Raw genomic sequence first — 18,260 nt, 5'->3', positions numbered from 1 at the left:
TAGGCAACCTGTTCCCGTGTCTCACCACCCTCACAGTGAAGAAGTTCTTCCTAATATCTAATCTAAATCTACCCTCTTTCAGTTTAAAACCATTCCCCCTCATCCTATGACTACATGCCCTTGTAAAAAGTCCCTCTCCAGCTTTCCTGTAGGCCCCCTTCAGGTACTGGAAGGCTGCTATAAGGTGTCCCCAGAGCATTCTCTTCCCCAGACTGAACAGCTCCAGCTGTCTCAGCCTGTTTTCATAATACAAAATAGGGAAAGGGAGGGATGCCTGATTTTATTGTGAGGTTGGTGGGAGCAGTTACAGCATTGTGAAAGATGGCTCAAAGCCAGAAGCAAGAGGAAGAAATAAAGGGAAAGAAGCTTAGACAGACTGACACCAGTGGCCAAGAGCATAAGAAAAGATAAGAATGGGGGCATGAAACAGGTAGTGCTCTGAAAGTGAGGACAGCAACTTGAAGACCTGCTCCTAAGGAAAGAAAGTCAACGTGATCCTTCACTAAAGCCTCTCAGATGTCATATACTTACTGCTGAAGCATCTCTGGAAGCAGGGCTCTTAATGAAGATAAACTAACTCAAAGTAATGAAAAGCAGGAGAAGTAAACACAGTAAAGGGGGAACTGTTCCTTTCTTCATCTGGTATTTCATTCTTAAAACATTAAAATATATGTAGTTATAGACAATACAGAAAAGTAAAGCATGCCTCATTATTTATGTCCCAAGAGTTTCACAAGAATTGCTCAAGTTTAAACTTGCCCACTTTTGGAACAGAAGTTTCATCCTAATATTTTGAAAGTTTCTCATGGCACCTGTGGCTCCTGCCCTGCCTTTGCAGCCCTCCTTCTGCACATGACACAGCCTCAGCCATGCCTCAATGCCACAAAGCTTCCCTACTTCCTTAATAAGTTCCTGCAGGATTTCAAAGGCACTGTGGGAGCTTTCAAAATGCAAAACCCCTCTCAGGTGCTGAAGGCAGAAAAACAAGGTGCCGGCTATTGGCTTCAGGTGAAAGGCATAGTGGAGAATGAGTAAGGGCAGAATGAACAGATAGGAAGGAGTGGTGGACCAAAGGGTCTTGAACCAAGGGAGAATGTCACTTTTTGTCCCCAGTAGTACCCAATCTCTCGCTCTCTCAGGCTGCTTTTGGCAATGCTGTTCTTAGTAGTGTGTGTATTCACAATTTCCTCTTACACCGCATTTGTATACAAGACTGACGTGATTTCCAAGGACACCCTGTTTACCCTCTGGGGATACATCATTCTCGTGCTCTGACTGTTCTCTTTTGAGGCCATTCGGTCCAAGCCCTCTACGCCTCTGTGAACGTCTGTCAGCGTCTTCGCGTTCCCGCCGCCTGTTCCGCGCCCTTTCGCAGCTCCCCTCAGCAGAGGCGGGGGCTAGGGTGCTCTCAGGGCAGGGGGAGCCCAAGCCGCCCACCCAGCATCCCGGGTTGCGGCGGCAGGCAAACCCGAGCGACAGCATCTGTCGGGCAGCCCCGGGGTCGCAGGGCCGTCACTGTCCCTCCCTGGGAAGGGCGGTCGCCGCCGGCTGCGCCTGGTGGGGCCTCGTTTCCCCCACAAAACAGGCGGGCCCAGGGTCCCCTGCGGGGCCCTGCTTCGGCCCTCCTGGCTCTTCGGGTAGGCCCCGGCGGAGCCCTGGGACCGGCCCCACGCGTACGTAATGACTCCGCCGCCTACTCCCACCCAGCCCTGTCAGGGGGCCGAGGGGGCCGCCCTCAGCCCCGGGGGCGGGGGCGGGGGCCGAGGGGGCGGGGCCGTGGCGGAGGGGCGGAGCTCTGCCCCTCCGGGAGCCCGCACCGCCCGCCCTGCGCGGCAGGGGTGGGGGGAGCGGCCCGCGCCTGCCGAGGCGCTGCCGCCGATCACGTGCAGGGCCGGTGCGTATAACACAGCGCGGGGGGGAGAGGAGCGGGAGCGTCGCGCGCGGGGTGGGCAGCGGCGGCGGGATCTGCACAGAGCGGCGAGGCGAGGCGAGGCGAGGCTGGCGGCGGGTCAGCCCACCCGCCCCGGGCGTGTTTTCTTCCGTGGCGCGGCGGGGGGACACGGGAACGGGAGGAGACGCGCCCCAGCCGCTGCGGTGTTGGCTTCGTTGCTGCCGTTGTTATCTCTTCTGCTCCCTAGGCTGTTCCCGAGCCGCCGCTGACCCGCCCGTACCCGCGGGGCGGGAGGGGGCGCCACGTTCAGCCAGAGCCGGCTGCGGGGGACGCGGCGGGGCTGCCGGGGCGGGAGGCGGTGCGCGCCCCCACCGGGCCGCCCGCCCCGGAGGACCCCGGCTCGCTGGCCGGCTCAGGCGCCGTCACTGTGTTTGGGGGCGGGGGTGTCTCTGCTTCCCCCCCTCAGAGCCTCTCGCAGCGAGACCCAGCGAGCCGCCCGCCGTGCGGGGGGGCGGCCCGAGGGAAGGCTGGGCTCGAGGCTGAGGAGCCGAAGCAGAGGCAGCCTCGGTAGCCGGGGGCGGGGGGCTCTGGCCTTCGGGAGGCGGCGTGGGTGCCCGCTACCGTGCGCGGGTGGCCCTTCCTCCTCCCTGCAACTGCCCCGTTGCTGCGGCGGAGCTGCAGGCAGGTGGCGGGTGCCTCCAGGTGTGGTGATCCGCGCCCGGGCTCCGAGTCCACGTTTCCCATAGGCGAGAAGTGCAGTTGCTGTGACGCATGAGCCTGTTGCCTTCAAAAGTGTTTAATTACCGGTGCTGAAACGAACTGCTCGGTTCCAGACGCACGTAGAGAACTTCAAGTGGTTCTGCTGAAGTTCTTGGTACTTGGGACGGTGCAAGCACTAGCTGTGGTAAGCTTATTCAGAGCTCCTGGGCTGAAAGTAAGTCTTCGATGTAACAGACCTAAACTATGTGCAGAAAAGAGCCAGGAGATGCCTAAGAACAAGGATTAGTCTAAATTTGCCTTGGCAATGGTATTGAACAGATATTGTATTATTGCATACATGTTAATTGCTACTGAGCAGACAGTAACTTTATTTTAGATAGGTGGTGCTTTCACATGAAGTATCATAAGACTGTGTCACAGAAGCGTGTTCACCTTCTACCTCCTAGAACCCTTTAACTGAAGATTAAAGTAACTCCATTTAGATAACATCACTCGTGCTTCTAGTACTGCAACTCTTTCTTCTTGGGGAAACTCCTGTCAGTGCAATGTGTTGTGTGGGTTTGTAGACAGGTTCTGTCTGTTGGTGCGGTTTGGTGCATTTTGTCCTCCTTTACAAGCATCGCTTCATAATGTATGCGTGCTGGGACATGTAAGAAGTCTTCCTAAGCAAGTATCATCCTTTCCTACAGGAATCTAGTTTTCATTGCTAGAGGGAGATCTCTTGAAATACTAGCCAGTGCTGTGCTTTTTACCAACCTTTCTATTTGTCATGAATAGAAAGCTTCCTATGTAACCAGTAGCTGCTGACTCAGAGCCTTAATGTTAAATTGGGCAGTGCCAGTACTGCTGCTGCTTATCATGCTGCAGCAGAGTGAAAACCAGCCATGTTCTGGTAAGTGTGTATTGTCGCTGTTGTGGGCTGTGTATGTGGCAGGAGGCCTCAGCAGGAGAAGAAATAGAAGCAAAAGCAAATGGGTCTTATCCATAGTGCTGCCCCACAGTCAGGGATGGTGCTTCAGGTCTTCGTAGACCACTTTGTGAGAAAAGCAGCTTTTTTTTCTTGGATTCTTTCCTAGCAGTTGGGTAAAGTTGGTAATTAGTGTATTGGTAGTTATGTGGCCTTTCATGGCAAAGTATTCTGCAAAGCTTTATTAAGGAGGCGTGTAGGCAGAATAGTAACCTGGGCTCTCTACTCTGCATTGGAAACAACCGCCGTGTGAAGACAGATGCTGTAATAGCATGAGATCACCACTCTGGCATAGGTCTCATAGAAGATAAAAGTGGAGCATCTCAATGCTATTCTTTATACCTTCCTACAGGATAAGATTCAATTAGAAGTCAAGTACTGCTTTTGTAGTCCTAATGAGTTCAATGGAAGTGCCTTGCAGTTACATCTCAGCTGTATAGGAGGCACTCAATATTGTTCTTGTGGTGTTTTCTCATGGTATACCAGTGATTGTAGAGACTACCCTATGAGCCTTTCAACAGCACAAGGCATAAAGATTATCTGTGAAAGGCAGTTTAACCTATATCAGCTTATTAATGGAATAAGGTAATGATGGCAACACCACTGGCTGAACAGATGTCCGCTCTCTTAAGTGGCTGGTAGCTTTGCATATAGGCAGCACAATTCATATAGATTAACCTGCTAGTAGTATCTTATGGCTAATAAATCCAGACTAAACTATTAAGTTTCTCCCTCAGTGCTGATGTTCTGGCTCAGTACCTCAAAACTGGCGGGTGGGGGTTTTGGGGCTCTTTCGGTGGTGGGGCATGTGACCAAATAAGCTCTTGTCTGCAGGGGAATGCAGGTGTAGGAAGTACAGTTGTGAGCGCATAGTGTTTGAGTGCCTGTGTATTGTTTTCTTTTCATACTCTAAACTTGCTGCTCAAACTTCTGTTGGTGGTTGCTCGTCTTCATTATAGAGCAAATTCCGTTGCTTAAAACAGTCTTTTCACGATTATGCTAAGTTCTGTTAAGATCCCCTTTGCTGCCAACTTCATTTAGGCACTTCATTTAGCTTGTTAGATAAAACTTTAGGTTCTGATTCACTTGTCTGATGAGTAACTGCACGCAGATTCACTTTCCAGCCCCAACTGTAGGAATGTTTTCATGTGAATGATACTTCTAACTATGGCTAATAGCCAGACAGTCATTCTTCTGCATCACTGCATGCTTCAAGCTTACAAAGTGTATTTGAAATTGGAGGCTTGGCCTAAACAGCGAAGTCTTTGGGGGCTAAACCAGTGAAGCAGACAGACCTTTCTTAGCCATGTTACTATGTGTGTCACTCTACTGCTAATATTTGCTGTAAGAGTACAAACAAATCGGTGATTTTGATCTAATGACTACTTGAGGGGAGAAAAATCATGCAAGTAATTTTACACAGTGATTCAGCTTTCTGTGTATCTTAAGCTGTTTAAGATTCTGTTCATGTACGTAACTGGCCTTGCTGCATACAAGGGTTGTGCATTTGGATCAGCTTCTTGGTTCACTTCCCAAGCAGTCTTTTCTTCCTTCTCATCAATATCAAATGGAAACTGCAGGCTCTTAATGTGTTGAAATTGCTTTGCTATTCATACCTGCTGTGTATGTGGGATGCTGACAAATGATATAGGGTAATGATAGGAGTATGTTTCTCTCATCTGAGAGATCACTAAAGAAATATTGTGTGGGAGGGAATGAAAGTGAAGGATGAGCTTTGCATTTTTTTTCCTCCCATCCCTGATGGGTAGGTCAGCCAAATGAGCTCGAACTATCCTCTTAGCTTTTGTCTGTATGATTATCAGTGCTGCATTCTGCATCCCTCTGAAAGAGTGTCACTCAGCTTCAGAGAAATATTACAGACTGATAATAAGTAACATATTTGATTTTGATCTTTCTCCAGACACTGGTAGAATTAGTTCACTGAGGAAAATTACACCTGCCCCAGTAACAACAGACTGTGCTGTGTTGCCTCAGGCAAGTGGATAGACTCCTGTTTAAAGGAGAAGGTAGCTTCAGGGCTCAAAGGATTGCTAGAAGGACTAGTATTGTTTTGTTTTTTTCTAGTAGAACTGAAAAGCAGGCACAAACGAGAGTATTGTCTAACCACTGCTGGAGAAGGCATTTATATCCTGTGTCTGTGGTAGATTACAGGTGACTGATCCAGTCTGTTCTGAAACGTGCTGGAAAGGGCTTACTTAGTCTCTCACAAATTCTTTGGAAACTGATTTCCTCTCTCCCTTTGCTGATTGAGCAAAAGGTAGGGGAAAATTCGCTTCTCTATTGCTAGCGCTTTGGCAGTCTGTCCTGTTCTAGGCTTCTGTCGCAGTCTTGAAGATTACAAGATCTGTCACTGTTACAGGCTTTTTGTTGCTTACCCAGTGTTTTCACTGTCTCTTTTCTTGCTGAATGGCTTCTCATCTTACAGTAGTCGAAGAGCTCCCTGCATCTGTTTTAGCTGTGTGTGTGGTGCAATCAAGCTGCCAGTCCAGTGCAGCAGAGTGTAAACAGTTCGTGGGACCAATCAAAACCACTGCTAGTATGGGAAAGCTAACTTTGTGAGGCCAGTAATGTTCTTTGCAATCATTAACTGACTTGAGAAATCTAAATTCTGCAGGATCTGGTAAACCTAGTGTGTCAAGTGAAGATGCTAAAATGGAGACAGTAAATTTGGGCAATCTCTTCTTTTACTGTTGTTTTTATAAGCAATAAATGGTGTATTACAGCACAGTCCTTTGAGGCTGCTTTTAAAATCACTTCTTGACACCTCTTAAAAGCAGTGTATTTAGATGGGACATTAAAGTTGGGTTTTGCCTGTGCTGAGCTGTGCTGCTTCTGGGTCTAATTGTTGTAATAGCTTTCTTTTTTTCTTTTTTCTTTTTTTTTTTTTTTAAAAAAAAAAGGCAAACCAGCTTCAGCTTGTGGTTCAGTCAGTGTGAAAAGATCGGTCAAGACATTGCTTAATAACTGTATTTAGTGAGAGACCTGGGAAGTAGCAGTATCACTTGCTCAAAGGTCTCAGACTCGCTGTCTAGTAGAGAGCTGTAAAAATAGCGATAAGAGGTTTTGTTTTCTCCATTCTTTGAAAGATGTGAATGTACCTTTTTTTGTAGTTCAAAAGAAATGGTAAGATGAGCATGCTAGTTATGTTTTACAGTTCTGTGTTAACTTCTTTATATTGTACTATTGTGCTTAAAGATAAGGTCAAATCTACAAAGTAGTTTGAGTATCTGGCTCCCTTTCAAGTCAAGGTTGGAGAGGGTCAGGTATCTGAGTTGGAGAGCTGATGTGTCAGTCACTGGTGCGTATCTGAGGCCCACCACGTGAAGATGGATTCTGTTCCCCAGGGTTGGCAGTCAAAATAAGTCTCAGTTAATTCTGAAGAAACACTTGCACTAAAAGGCATACATATGTTGTTTTTTTTTTTTTCTTATTGCCTGTGGAAACCTTAAGGGGTAAAGGTGAAAACCTTACGAGGAAAAAAGTAAACGCTTGCTCGTTATGCTTGTAGCAAAGCTTGCCTCATTTGTGGCATACAGTTCCAACTCTCAAGGCACACTTAGAACCTAGAAAACCAAGAAGCAAGAAAACATGGGTATTTTGTCATTTAACTGCTTTGTTTGTATGAGGAATTTTAATGCCTCTTAGTGGCATGACTGGGTGCTGGACAGTTGAAAACAGCTTGCACATTAAATGTGTTCCACAGAGGAAACAACTCTTTCTCATACCACTGTTAATATTAAATAAGGGAGAAAAGTGACATAATATTAAGCCGTAACTTATAGCAGCATAAGAGATTTCAAAGTTGATTCTTTCATATCTTTATTAGAGATGAGTACTGAAGCAGAACAGCAGCTTCTCCATGATGCTAGAAATGGAAATGCTGAAGAAGTTAAACAGCTTTTGGATACCATGAACAAAGGAGAAATAAGCTTTGATATCAACTGTAAAGGTTAGTAGCCTTCCTAAAATGTTTGTGATCTCACTGTTGAAGCCACAAGTAGTGAAACTGTTACTGATAGCATAACCTTGCTTTCTTTGAAGTGCTTGATAGAGTAATAAAAACACATATACAACTGTGACTCTTAAGGCCATACTTGCTTAGGGGAGAGATCATAAAAGCAGACTACAGGTAATTGTAATGTACAGAAAACCTCAGAATAATTCACAGAATCTAGAAATGTCAACAAGACAAAGAATCAGTACCTCTTTCTGCCTGTGTTCATGCTTATGCCAAGTTTGGAGCTCTATCATATTAAACAAAACAGACTGTGGTGCCATGGGATGGTTCAAGGAGGTAAAGAGTCTCCAGCAAGGCTGCAGAGAAGGTTAGGTTGTGCTCTGCTGGGTGTGATTTTTTTTTTTTTTTTTTTTTTTTTAAGGCCCATGTTTCATAATCATGTACTAGGAGCAGCTACATCTCTTGCCCCTTGCAGGAATGATTGGAACAAATTTATACTTTTTACTATTAGCAGTATACTAGGTTACTTGGGAAAAGAAAGTAAAACTGCCAGTCATCTGTGTCTGGGTCTTTGGCCAACATTAAAGTTTTGCACATGCATAGCTACCATAGTTACAGCTAAGCAACTTGCTGAGCATTAAAACTTCAAATTGGGGCTGGATTTGCAACCTTGTTAGCAGTTGCAGACTACCATATTTTTTTATTAATTTAGTAGCTTTCTGTTTCTCTTTATTTACATGAGTATGTTTCTAGTTCCTTCAAAAAAAGTGGATGTGTATTCCACTCTTTCTACATGGGCTGGTATTTCTTTGTTCAGCATTTAACTGTTAAGCAGCACTGAGAAGATAGTGCTGCAGAGGGGAAGGGGAGAGAGCAACTATGCTTCCTCTCAGCCATGACGGAGGGAAACACCTTGCCCTAAAGAGCAGGGAAGCCTGTTATCTGAACAAGCTCTATCCATTTCCCAACTCTAGTTCTTATTCATCAGTTTACTCATCCTTTTGTTTGACTACTCAGCCATGTCTGTGTTTTCCCAATAGTTAATGTGTTCACCTCCAAAAAACAAGTTGTAAAACCCAGACCCTTGATACTTCATCTTCAGGGAGCTAGTTCATAATTTAAAGGGGAACTAGACAGAGCTGGATCAAGCTAGAGTCCTCAGCCCTCACAAGTATGTCCTTTGCAAATATCCATGACATTGTGTGTAGTGCCTAAACAGCTGGAACACAAATACCTTGAGATTCATGCAACAGTACCCATAAATAATTTGCTGAAGTCTCTTGTGCTTAGAATAGATTTCAGAGCTCCTCAGATGTGTTCCTAAACATAATCTGAAGTCAAGAAAGCATAATGAAATGGCATAATCTGCCATTCTGTATTATATCAATCAAACTCGCTTTTGGTCATCATTCCTGCTCAAAGTCAAGTGTTAATATTGTGAAAGTCTGCAGCTAGGTAGAAGAGACTCAGCTAATGAAGGGAAAGATGGTGCTTAGCTGTTACTCTCCTAGTTCAGCAATACATGGCCAGTCAACTAATACATGCTTGCTAATGGGAGGTCTAGGAAACTAGAGGGAATATGTTGGTGATAGTTTAGGTTGAACAAAATAGTTCTGAATATGCAATCTAAGTTCTAGTTCTTCTAAATGTCAGAGGAGACAGGAGTGTAAATAAGTGTTCTCTTGGGGAACTGTTCTGGTTGTGTGAAACTTCAGAGTTAAACCTCTGTTCTCCACAGTCACTCTTCAGAGACTGATTGTTTCAATCACTTTGTACCTGTAGAGTACCCCATTGGAAATAGTCTAAGACAAATTCAGGCCAGTCAGCCTCTGCAGTATAACTACCCCTGCCATTCTGCCCCCTCACTGCCAAAACCACTATGTCTTGTTACAAATCCTGATCTGTTAGGTACTACCAGATAGTAATTGCACAACCACATGATGATTAGTTAAAATAAGGCTGTAGACTGTAACTGACTTTTTGCAACGCTCAGTCTTCCTTCTCTTCCCTACAGCCTCTTGTCCTTCTGTCATTATCTTCTGGATTATCAGATATCCCTAGAAAGTCAGGGTACAGGGAATGTCTTCAATGCTGAAGCAATTCCTTCAGGACTTGCATCTGATGTGGCAATGGCACTTGGCTTGGAGTAAAGTTCTTTTGGGGCAGGTGGGAGGCTGTACTGGAGATAGCGTGAACTTCCCCCAGAGCATGCCTTGGGAGACATAAGTCTGGCACATTAATGTGCTTGGGTGTCAAAGCCTACCTTCAACATCTTGTAAAACCTGTCTTATCTTTCCAAGGGTTATATCTGAGGCTGTGCTCTAGATTCACAAAAGTGATCCCAAACATCCTGATTTCAGCCAAAGTGAAGGAAGAGAAAATCAATCCAGGCTCCTCTTCGTTCTGTTGTGACTGGATTCTAGCCAGTCAACACTTGCGAATTCAGCCAAGTGGTGTGAATTTCCATTTCCAGTTTTCTCAGTTCACTGGTTTCAAAAGAAGGCATCCACATTAAAACAGCACTAAACCTGGGGTTCATCCAAAACAATCATATTTTCTAAGGCTATGTTGGCTTATTCTCCTTAAATACAAGAAAATAGAATAGCTAGGACTTTGCAAAGTAAGAAAGTTGTAAAATAAGGTCAATGGTCAACAGTGTGTTTTTCAAATCTATATTTTGGCATGACTGCACAGGAGCCTGGCAGACCACAACCAGGAGATGACTGCCTAATTTGTCTCCATTCTCTAAACAAATGGTAACACTTACAGCTAACTGACTTCAAAGCAAAGAACTGGGGGCAGGGGAATTATTTTTTGTTGTGTTTTTTCTACTTTCCTATCGTTGCGTTCTCCCCAGTGTAATGATGTCCTGGTTCAAAATAATAATTAAAAAGTGAAAACACTTGTGGTCACTTGAAGGGAAGTAGCAAACACCTCAAGAGCTTGAGAAATAACTGGTGAGCTAACATCAGAAATGCAAACATTGAGTGGATGCAAAACAAGGGCCTCTGGCACTTTATTCAGTAAGAACTACAAATCTGGCCAGGTTCCTGATTTTTTTTTTTTTCATGACCAAATTTCTTGGCAGCAGCACTGTCTTGTCAATGCTGTAACTAATGACTGTCTTGGGCTAATTGTATGAATTCAGTGCAACTCAGAGCTCTTTTGTGTTCTTTGAAAGAACCTTCTTCCCTACTAGACTGAGGCGTGAGTGGTGTCCATTTAGTATGTTGTCCAGCATAGGTAGCCACAGAATTAGTGATACACACAGTATTTATCTTCTGTGCTACTTGAGCCCATCAGTCACATGGGGCAGGAGCTCTGTTGTAGGCCAGACTGGGATATGAGGAGAAGCTACTAAATATGGGGTTGAAACAACAGCAGGAGTTGAGAAGAAAGAGAACCAAATAACAAAATAGCCAACAGAGGGCAGAAATTTTAACTGGAAGCAATTACAAGAAATGGGGAAAATATTTCATCTGTGAACTACATTCTAATGTTAATTTGTAATATGAGAGCAGAAAGAACGATGAACTTGCAAGATCAGGAGTTCTCTTTTCCCTTGTGCTAGTGGCTTGTCCCCTCAGGGCAAACTTACGTTATGCATGTTCCAGACTTCAATGCTTGAGGATATGTGAAAAGGGAAAACTTAATGGTGGCGGTAACTTCAAAACCGTTTCTAATGCCTCATTTTCATTTTGCTTCCAAATACAAAATGATAGCTTTTAGGTGGCACTTGGAGTGCTGCGGGTCTGTTGCTTAGTAAAAACAAAGCACAAACCAGCTTTGCTTAGTACAATTGAGTGTTGTAATTGGAAACTAACATAAGTTGTTAAATTAGTAAACTCTAATACTTTTAATATCTTGCTTTTAAAGAGTGATTGTAGGACAGTTCTTGAATTTCATTCGTACAGCCAGTCTTCCAGGTCATGCTCTAAAGCATACATGATAGTTTCCGTTGCACGGTCGCTTCTGTGCCTGCTTCCTAATTATGCTCATCATTCCTGTGGAGGCTTGCAGCTGTAGATGGTACATGAGTTCTGCAGTGCACAAAGATTTCAAATCTGATACTTAGTAAGGCTATCTTTCTTAAAATTGAGTAGAAGCACAAGAGAACAAAAAACCCTATCGTTAGGCTATTCCACCAGTTTTTGTTTGAATCGTATGTTTGGAAAGATGGGTTGTCCTACCTCTCATTTGTGTGCAGGATATAAAATCAGATAAACCAAACTGGTTTTTGATAAACAAGAGAAACATGTACTTGCATGTGCTGTTTTCATAGTGAATGAAAGTAACTAAAGCTTCTTGCTGCTGTTGAAGAACAACGTATTACATGAAAACAAAAGTTTTATTCTCCATCAGACTATATGACTTTCCTTTCAGAAAGATTTTGTAGGTTTGAATCTAATGTTCTCAGACTGCATCCTGATTTAGTAATTCAGATGACGTGAATAGTATTGATGCTTCCAGCCTCCTTGCTCCTCTGTTACAGTGAAGATCTGACAAGATCTTTTCTGTACTGTGTGACCAAAACTTAATTTATCTGTTTTGTCTTTTAGGCAGAAGTAAATCCAATATGGGTTGGACACCTCTTCACCTTGCATGCTACTTTGGACATGCTGTTGTGGTAGAGGATTTGCTGAAGGTATATTTCTGTTTGCCTCTGTGTATAAGGCAGAAAATTCTTTGTTATGCTAGAAGCAGTTAGTATTTATTCAGGTTTTTGTGATAGAAGAAAGGTGGCTTTGTAGAGAGGCGGAGCCACTCCTACAGTTTATCTGCATGTAACATAGGGATAACTAAGCAGATTGTTAAAACTAAGGAATAAAATAGTTGTGGTATTAAGATCAGCCCAGTTTACAAGGACCCAAAATAGTGACACTGGAAGTTTATACAGTAGTATACAGCTGTTACTCTGAACAGTGATTACAGCTATTGGTACTTAGCTAACTTTCTCATGAAGTATGTGTGTTTGTCTGTGTAACCATCTGAATACAGGAATTAAAGACATACAGTATATAGGTATGCAGTTGTGAAAGCTTCAGCCCTTTTCAAGCTCGGTGGCTATCTGCATACAGTAAGCCAGCATCTGATAGTAGTAATGCAAATGTTTCAAGGGCCTGATCTAGCTTACTGTAGTACATAAAGTATATAATTTAGGCAATTTCAGTTACTGAGTTGCAGGAAAGTCTAAAGTGTTTCAAATGCAAAAAAAAAAAATCTGTGTTATATAATTGGATGTTGTGCATAAAATTATGTCCAGAATTCTGTGCAAAGTAACTTGTATGTGTTTCTTTTCAGGCACAGGCTAATGTAGTTTGACTCACTATTTCTTTCTGACATCTTTGAAATAATGAACTGTGCGATGAACTTCGAAATGATAAACCTCTGTGGTCAAAGCTGACCTATTTGTATCTTCATAGCCACGTCTGCACTGCATTTGCAGTTGTTTCTGGCTGAGTTTTTTTTTTAACACTCAGCTCTCAGGGTAGCTTCAATCAACCCTAACTGTATTATAGCCTATTCCTGTTTGAAAGGTTTTGCTGTAGATGGCAGGAACATGCTAAACAGCCTCAAATACAAAGGCAGCTAATCTAAACTTGAATTTCATTCAGAAAAAAGGCTACCAGCCATAACTGTGACTAAAGCAGGGAGCAAAGTTGATATTTCCATGAGTTCTTCTCTAGCCTACACACCTGCTCTGCAGATAATGCTGTTCTCAGTCCAAGAGGGCTACTTAAAGCAAAAGGTAAAGTTTTGTCACTTCATGCATTTATCAACAGTTCCAGAGCTGGAAGAATGTATTTAACTTCGTGCTTTCTTCTTCACTGATAGGGCTCTTGAAAGGGTATTGTTTAAAGAATGAGTGGAATAACAAAGGAGGCTGTGCACCTCTGAAAGCTAGGCATATATAAGTGTCTCTGTGTACTTGTGCCTAGATTTTGTGCTCAAAGAGCGAGTGAACAAGATATTATCAGAAACAGCTCTGGAACTAGAGTCAGGTTCATCAGTTAACTTCAGGCAGGCAGCAGTGATCTGGCTAGATTATGTGATCTAACATGTCCTGCCCACTTTCTGACTTTTTGAGAGGTTAGGTAAAGTGGTGTAGAAGAAATGCTTAAAGAAAAGGGTAGGATTTCTTTATTTCCTGGAACAATGCCTGTGCATGTAGTCTTCCTTTCAGAGGAAAGGTACGGGATGGACAAAGTGTGTGACAAGAGATTCAAGACAAAGATTGTAGAAGATAAAAGCGAGGAGAAGAAAGGTTAAGTTTCAGATGGTACCATCTTAATGCTGACATGGAAGTTTTTACTTCAAGTGAAAGAGCAGCAATAGGTGCCTAGAGAGAATGTCACTTGTTAAGTCAGGAGCACCAGGAGACTGGTGCTACTGTGTGTACATCTGTAATAGTATGTGTATGCGTGTTATCCAGTTCCATTGCAGTCCCTTCAGTAAGTTGTTTGGGGTTTTTTTGTGTTGGGTTTTTTTCCTGACACCTTATACCACCCCACCCCCCTCCCCCCCCCCCCCCAAAAAAAACCCAAACCAGCACCACCTCTACCCCCTGTGTTAAATTTGTGTTCTATATACCTTGTTCTCAAAAGTGAGAGAGATGTCTGGAAAAAATGCAGGAGACTTCATTTTTTGAAGTGGTTTATAGAATGCTGGTTATGAATCTTACATATGTACTTTATCTTTGTTTCCAGGATGGCTGTGTTACAGTTCTGATCTGATTTGCCACGCAGCCTACATTAGTGTCCTGTACTGTCCTCCCACTTCCCCCAGTCAAAGGGAATAGCTATGTAGTTCTTGTTCAAGGACATTCGTATGTCTTTTGGTCTTGTTGTTTAGGCTGGTGCAGATGTGAATGTGCTGAATGACATGGGGGACACTCCACTCCATCGTGCAGCTTTCACAGGACGTAAGGTAGAGTATGTTTGCTTTTTTTTTAAGCCTCAATCATAGAATTATTAAAGAAATACTAGCAATAAGATCACTTCAAAAAAGATGTTTTTACATGTCTAAAAATGGCTTACCTGTTTTGGTACAGTGTGTTCAAGAGAACTAGCTGGTATAACTGTCCAAAACAAAAACATGGTACAAATATCTTGAAGACAGGAGAAGACCTGTCCATGATTTTCCTTGGTATACTTTGTCATATCTTTTTTAGCTTTTTATTGTTGAAGATTTTGCTGGCAGGCAGAAAGAAATAGTAGTTGTCTTCTGTTGTAGCAGCGTGCATCAGTTGCGTAACTAACTGATGCTGCCTTTGTTCTGTTTCTGCTGTGTGCTGGAGAAAAAGCTGAAACATAGCACTACCTCTAGCTGCAGGTGCTAATTAACATGTGGAAATGAGTATAAATATCTCCCATTTTACAACAAATTAATTTGTGTTTGTGCCCAGTGTGTCTGATACAGTAAAAGGAATAGGGATTGTTCCTCCTAGCTAATTGCATATTTACATAGAGAGAAACCGCATTGTTTTAATCTTAGTGGCTTCTGGAGGGGGGAAAAAAAAACTATGAATTAGGACATGCTGGTCCATTTGGTGTCTGGAAGTGCTGTTTCTTCACAGAAAACAAGAACTAAAGAGCTTTTTATAGGCCTGTAATGTGAGACTAGTTTGATTGTTCCCCACATGCCACCATCATTCCCAAACTAGTACTACCTCTATGGATAACCTCTTGGCCCTTCTGAAGGAGCAACTACTTAGTCTCTTATCAGAAGAGCAAATGGTACTATTTTTACGTGTCAAATTCAGCATTCACACCAGGTACACCAGCTTTTAAATTGGGGCGGGTCTGTTCAGCTGTAACTAATGTCCTGTTAGTTCCTTCAGCCTGACTGATGTGAGAGAGAAGGTTGCAGTTAATTCCACTCTTCAATCTCTCTAAAACATCCCTTCCTGTTTTCATAAGTCAGCAGTGGTGAGAAGTCGTTATACAGCTCATCTTACAGGATGTCAATAGCTGGAAAGCCTGATTGTGGCCTTGCCATAACAGAGACAGATAAGCAGTGTTTTTCAAATTGTTTTCCAGGAGGTGGTGATGTTACTCTTGCAGCATAATGCTGATACTTCTATTGTTAATGGGAGTGGAGAGACTGCAAAAGAAGTTACTCATGATAAAGACATAAGGAGTATGTTGGAAGGTAACTTTAATAGGTCATAGCCTGTTTTTTTTTTTTCAACACTTGTACATTCTGAAAGATGATTTTCTTTTGCAAGTTACAGAAGCTCAACTGAATTTTTCTCTTTAAATTTGGTCATTAGGAAGAAAAAAGTTGTAGTTTTTGGTTCTTGTCTGCAGTACTGACTTTTTTTTCACAGTATGTCTGCAAGTAGCTTGGAGAGTTAAGTATCAGGAATGCTAATAGCATTATTCAAGTAACTATTTCAGTCTTGTTGGGGTAATCCTTGCTACAGCTCTGAATGGTACATGGCAGTCAAAGCCTTAGCTCTCTGGAAGAGGAACAACTCAAGTCAGGAATAGTTAAGTGACTTTGTGTCAACAAAATCATGAAAGAGCAAAATTCTGAACATTTTGCAAAGGGGAGCCAGTTTTAGATCAAGTTTAGGATTTGCTATTGCAGTTTTAGAGGTTACGTCAAAAGGAAAAAAAAAAAGTAAAAACCCTTCCCCTCACTTCCTCCATTGCCTCACAGGTGTTGAAGGTGAGGGAGATGGTGTCCAAATACCTATATAGGCTCACTGCTTATAGTTTTGGAGAGTTAAAGAACTGTGTTGCTTCCTGGTATTATTATGTGATACCCCTAAATACTGCTGAAGCTCTGCGTCCACTACCAGAGACTGTATATGTGAAAAGTGATCTCCCTTCTGATTCTACATGCAAGTGCACAGATTACAGTCCTTTCTGCTGCTCATCTGCTGTATTGTTAGAGAAGAATAAAATTTCTGTAGGATGATAGCAAGAGTAGAAGACAAACTGAAAAGAACACAGGGAAGATCTGATGGCGGTGTCATATAGTTCCCTTGTTTTCCCTTTTACTAAGGAGTGGGGTTGGATTGTAAGTGTTTAAGAAGTAATAACATACATATGTGCATGTGTATACACTCTCACACATCTTGTCAAATATTACATATTTTTGAACATATTTTTTCTCTGATACACACTTTTCTGAATAAATATTCCATTTATATCTCTCCCAAATAAATAATACTGGAAACTCTTGTTTCTCCAAGCTTGTTTTGATATAGTTTCTTGAATGCTGTACTTAACGTACTCGCTGCTTTATTGAGACTGACCTTAAATTTGAGGTTTTTTTAAATAGCAGTGGAAAGGACACAAGAAAGGAAACTGGAGGAAGAACTCTTAGGAGCAGCAAGAGAGGGGGAAACAGGGAAACTGACTGCCTTGGTAAGAATTCAAGTGTTTGTAATACTTCTCTGTCTAGTGGTTCAAGCCATAATGCTAATATAACAACATACGATAGTAGGCCTTCCATTTCAAAGTGCTGTGACTTAAGAACATTAGTGCTGTGTACTGTGTTATGTTGGTAAGGTGCTTGAACCCTCAAGGGTTTTCCAGCCTCCTTGTTGGAGGCTGCAAAACAATGGTTTTCATCTTCTTTCATGTTCTGGATTTCTGAATACTCTGCAGTTAGTTGTAAATAGCAGTGTAATGGCTCTAGATCTACTGACCTAAGCTTGTTATGTTTTTGTGGATATCTTAATGTCATGGGTGCTTAGGTTTTCACCACAGTATGGCCTATTTTAAATCTTGAAAGGAAGCTTTTGTCACTAGCATCTGTTGCAGCTGAAGTGTCTGCAGTTTTTAATGGACAGTCATCTGCACAACACAATTTCATGCTGAGCAGGACTTGAAAACTACATGTGCATGCACACTCGTAATTTAAGCTGAACAACACTGTGGCATGGTAAGGCTAGGCTATTGGAGAAGCAAATCACAGAAGAATTGAGACTGGAGGGTGCCTCTGGAGATGATCTAGTCCAATGCCTGTTTGCAAAGGAGAATCAACTAGAGCAGCTTGCCCAGGACTGTATCCAGTTGGGTTTTGAAGCAGGATCTCAGTGCTTGAACTCAAGCTTTTGAGAGTCCTGAAGAGTTTCCTTGGAAGTAAGACGTGCAATATGGAACACTTTCTACCTAGTTAGCACCTTTAGTAATACCTTTTAAGGCATCAAAGCAGTCTGAATACTTCTTACTTCTAATGGAAAATTCACAAATGTGAGATTTATAAATTGAAAAATCTGACATTCTTTACTTTTCTGCCTAGAAGCTCAAGTGAACACCTATTCAGAATTTATTTCCTTCCTCTAAAATTATCTCTTCTAGTCTGAAGATCTCTTGTCTTTCTAACTCCTTCTTGCATGGAAACTCTTTTTAAATCTTTGGTAATCCTTGTAATTCTTATTTGTCCTTTTTGTACTTTCCTCTCTGAAATGGAGAGAGAACCAGAGCTGTACACAGTACTTAAGATGTGGAAGAATAGTGCATTAATACACTGGCATGATTGTATTAATTGTAATTAACACACTGGCATAAGTGATCTGTTCTTGATTCTGGTAATTTGTAACACTTGTTGCATTTGATGTTGCATGCCTGCTGACTAAGCCTTAAACTGGTGTGGAAATAATTAGAAAAAGGTGACTCCTTATAGAAATCTGTCATTGAAGTGTGCTTTCTCTCATGTGGCACGTAACCATGCATGCAAGTATAACT

At 42.7% G+C, this 18,260-nt stretch overlaps 1 protein-coding gene across 3 annotated transcripts in view; it reads left to right on the top strand.

Annotated features, from left to right (window-relative positions):
- The first annotated feature begins 1,807 nt into the window (after positions 1 to 1,807).
- Positions 1,808 to 18,260, top strand: part of OSBPL1A (oxysterol binding protein like 1A) — a 78,177-nt gene continuing 61,724 nt past the window's right edge. For all 3 annotated transcript variants that reach the window (XM_068396068.1, XM_068396067.1, XM_068396066.1), the window contains exons 1-6: positions 1,808 to 1,894; positions 7,426 to 7,548; positions 12,117 to 12,202; positions 14,410 to 14,484; positions 15,597 to 15,708; positions 16,849 to 16,934. In XM_068396068.1, coding sequence (XP_068252169.1) covers positions 7,428 to 7,548; positions 12,117 to 12,202; positions 14,410 to 14,484; positions 15,597 to 15,708; positions 16,849 to 16,934 — 480 coding nt within the window. In that variant the 5' untranslated portion in view covers positions 1,808 to 1,894; positions 7,426 to 7,427. The remainder of the gene's footprint in view (positions 1,895 to 7,425; positions 7,549 to 12,116; positions 12,203 to 14,409; positions 14,485 to 15,596; positions 15,709 to 16,848; positions 16,935 to 18,260) is intronic.

This window comes from Nyctibius grandis, chromosome 3, assembly GCF_013368605.1.
Source record: "Nyctibius grandis isolate bNycGra1 chromosome 3, bNycGra1.pri, whole genome shotgun sequence".
NCBI lineage: Eukaryota > Metazoa > Chordata > Aves > Nyctibiiformes > Nyctibiidae > Nyctibius > Nyctibius grandis.
Note: the sequence above shows the minus strand (reverse complement) of the source record. Positions and strands in the feature narration are given on the sequence as shown.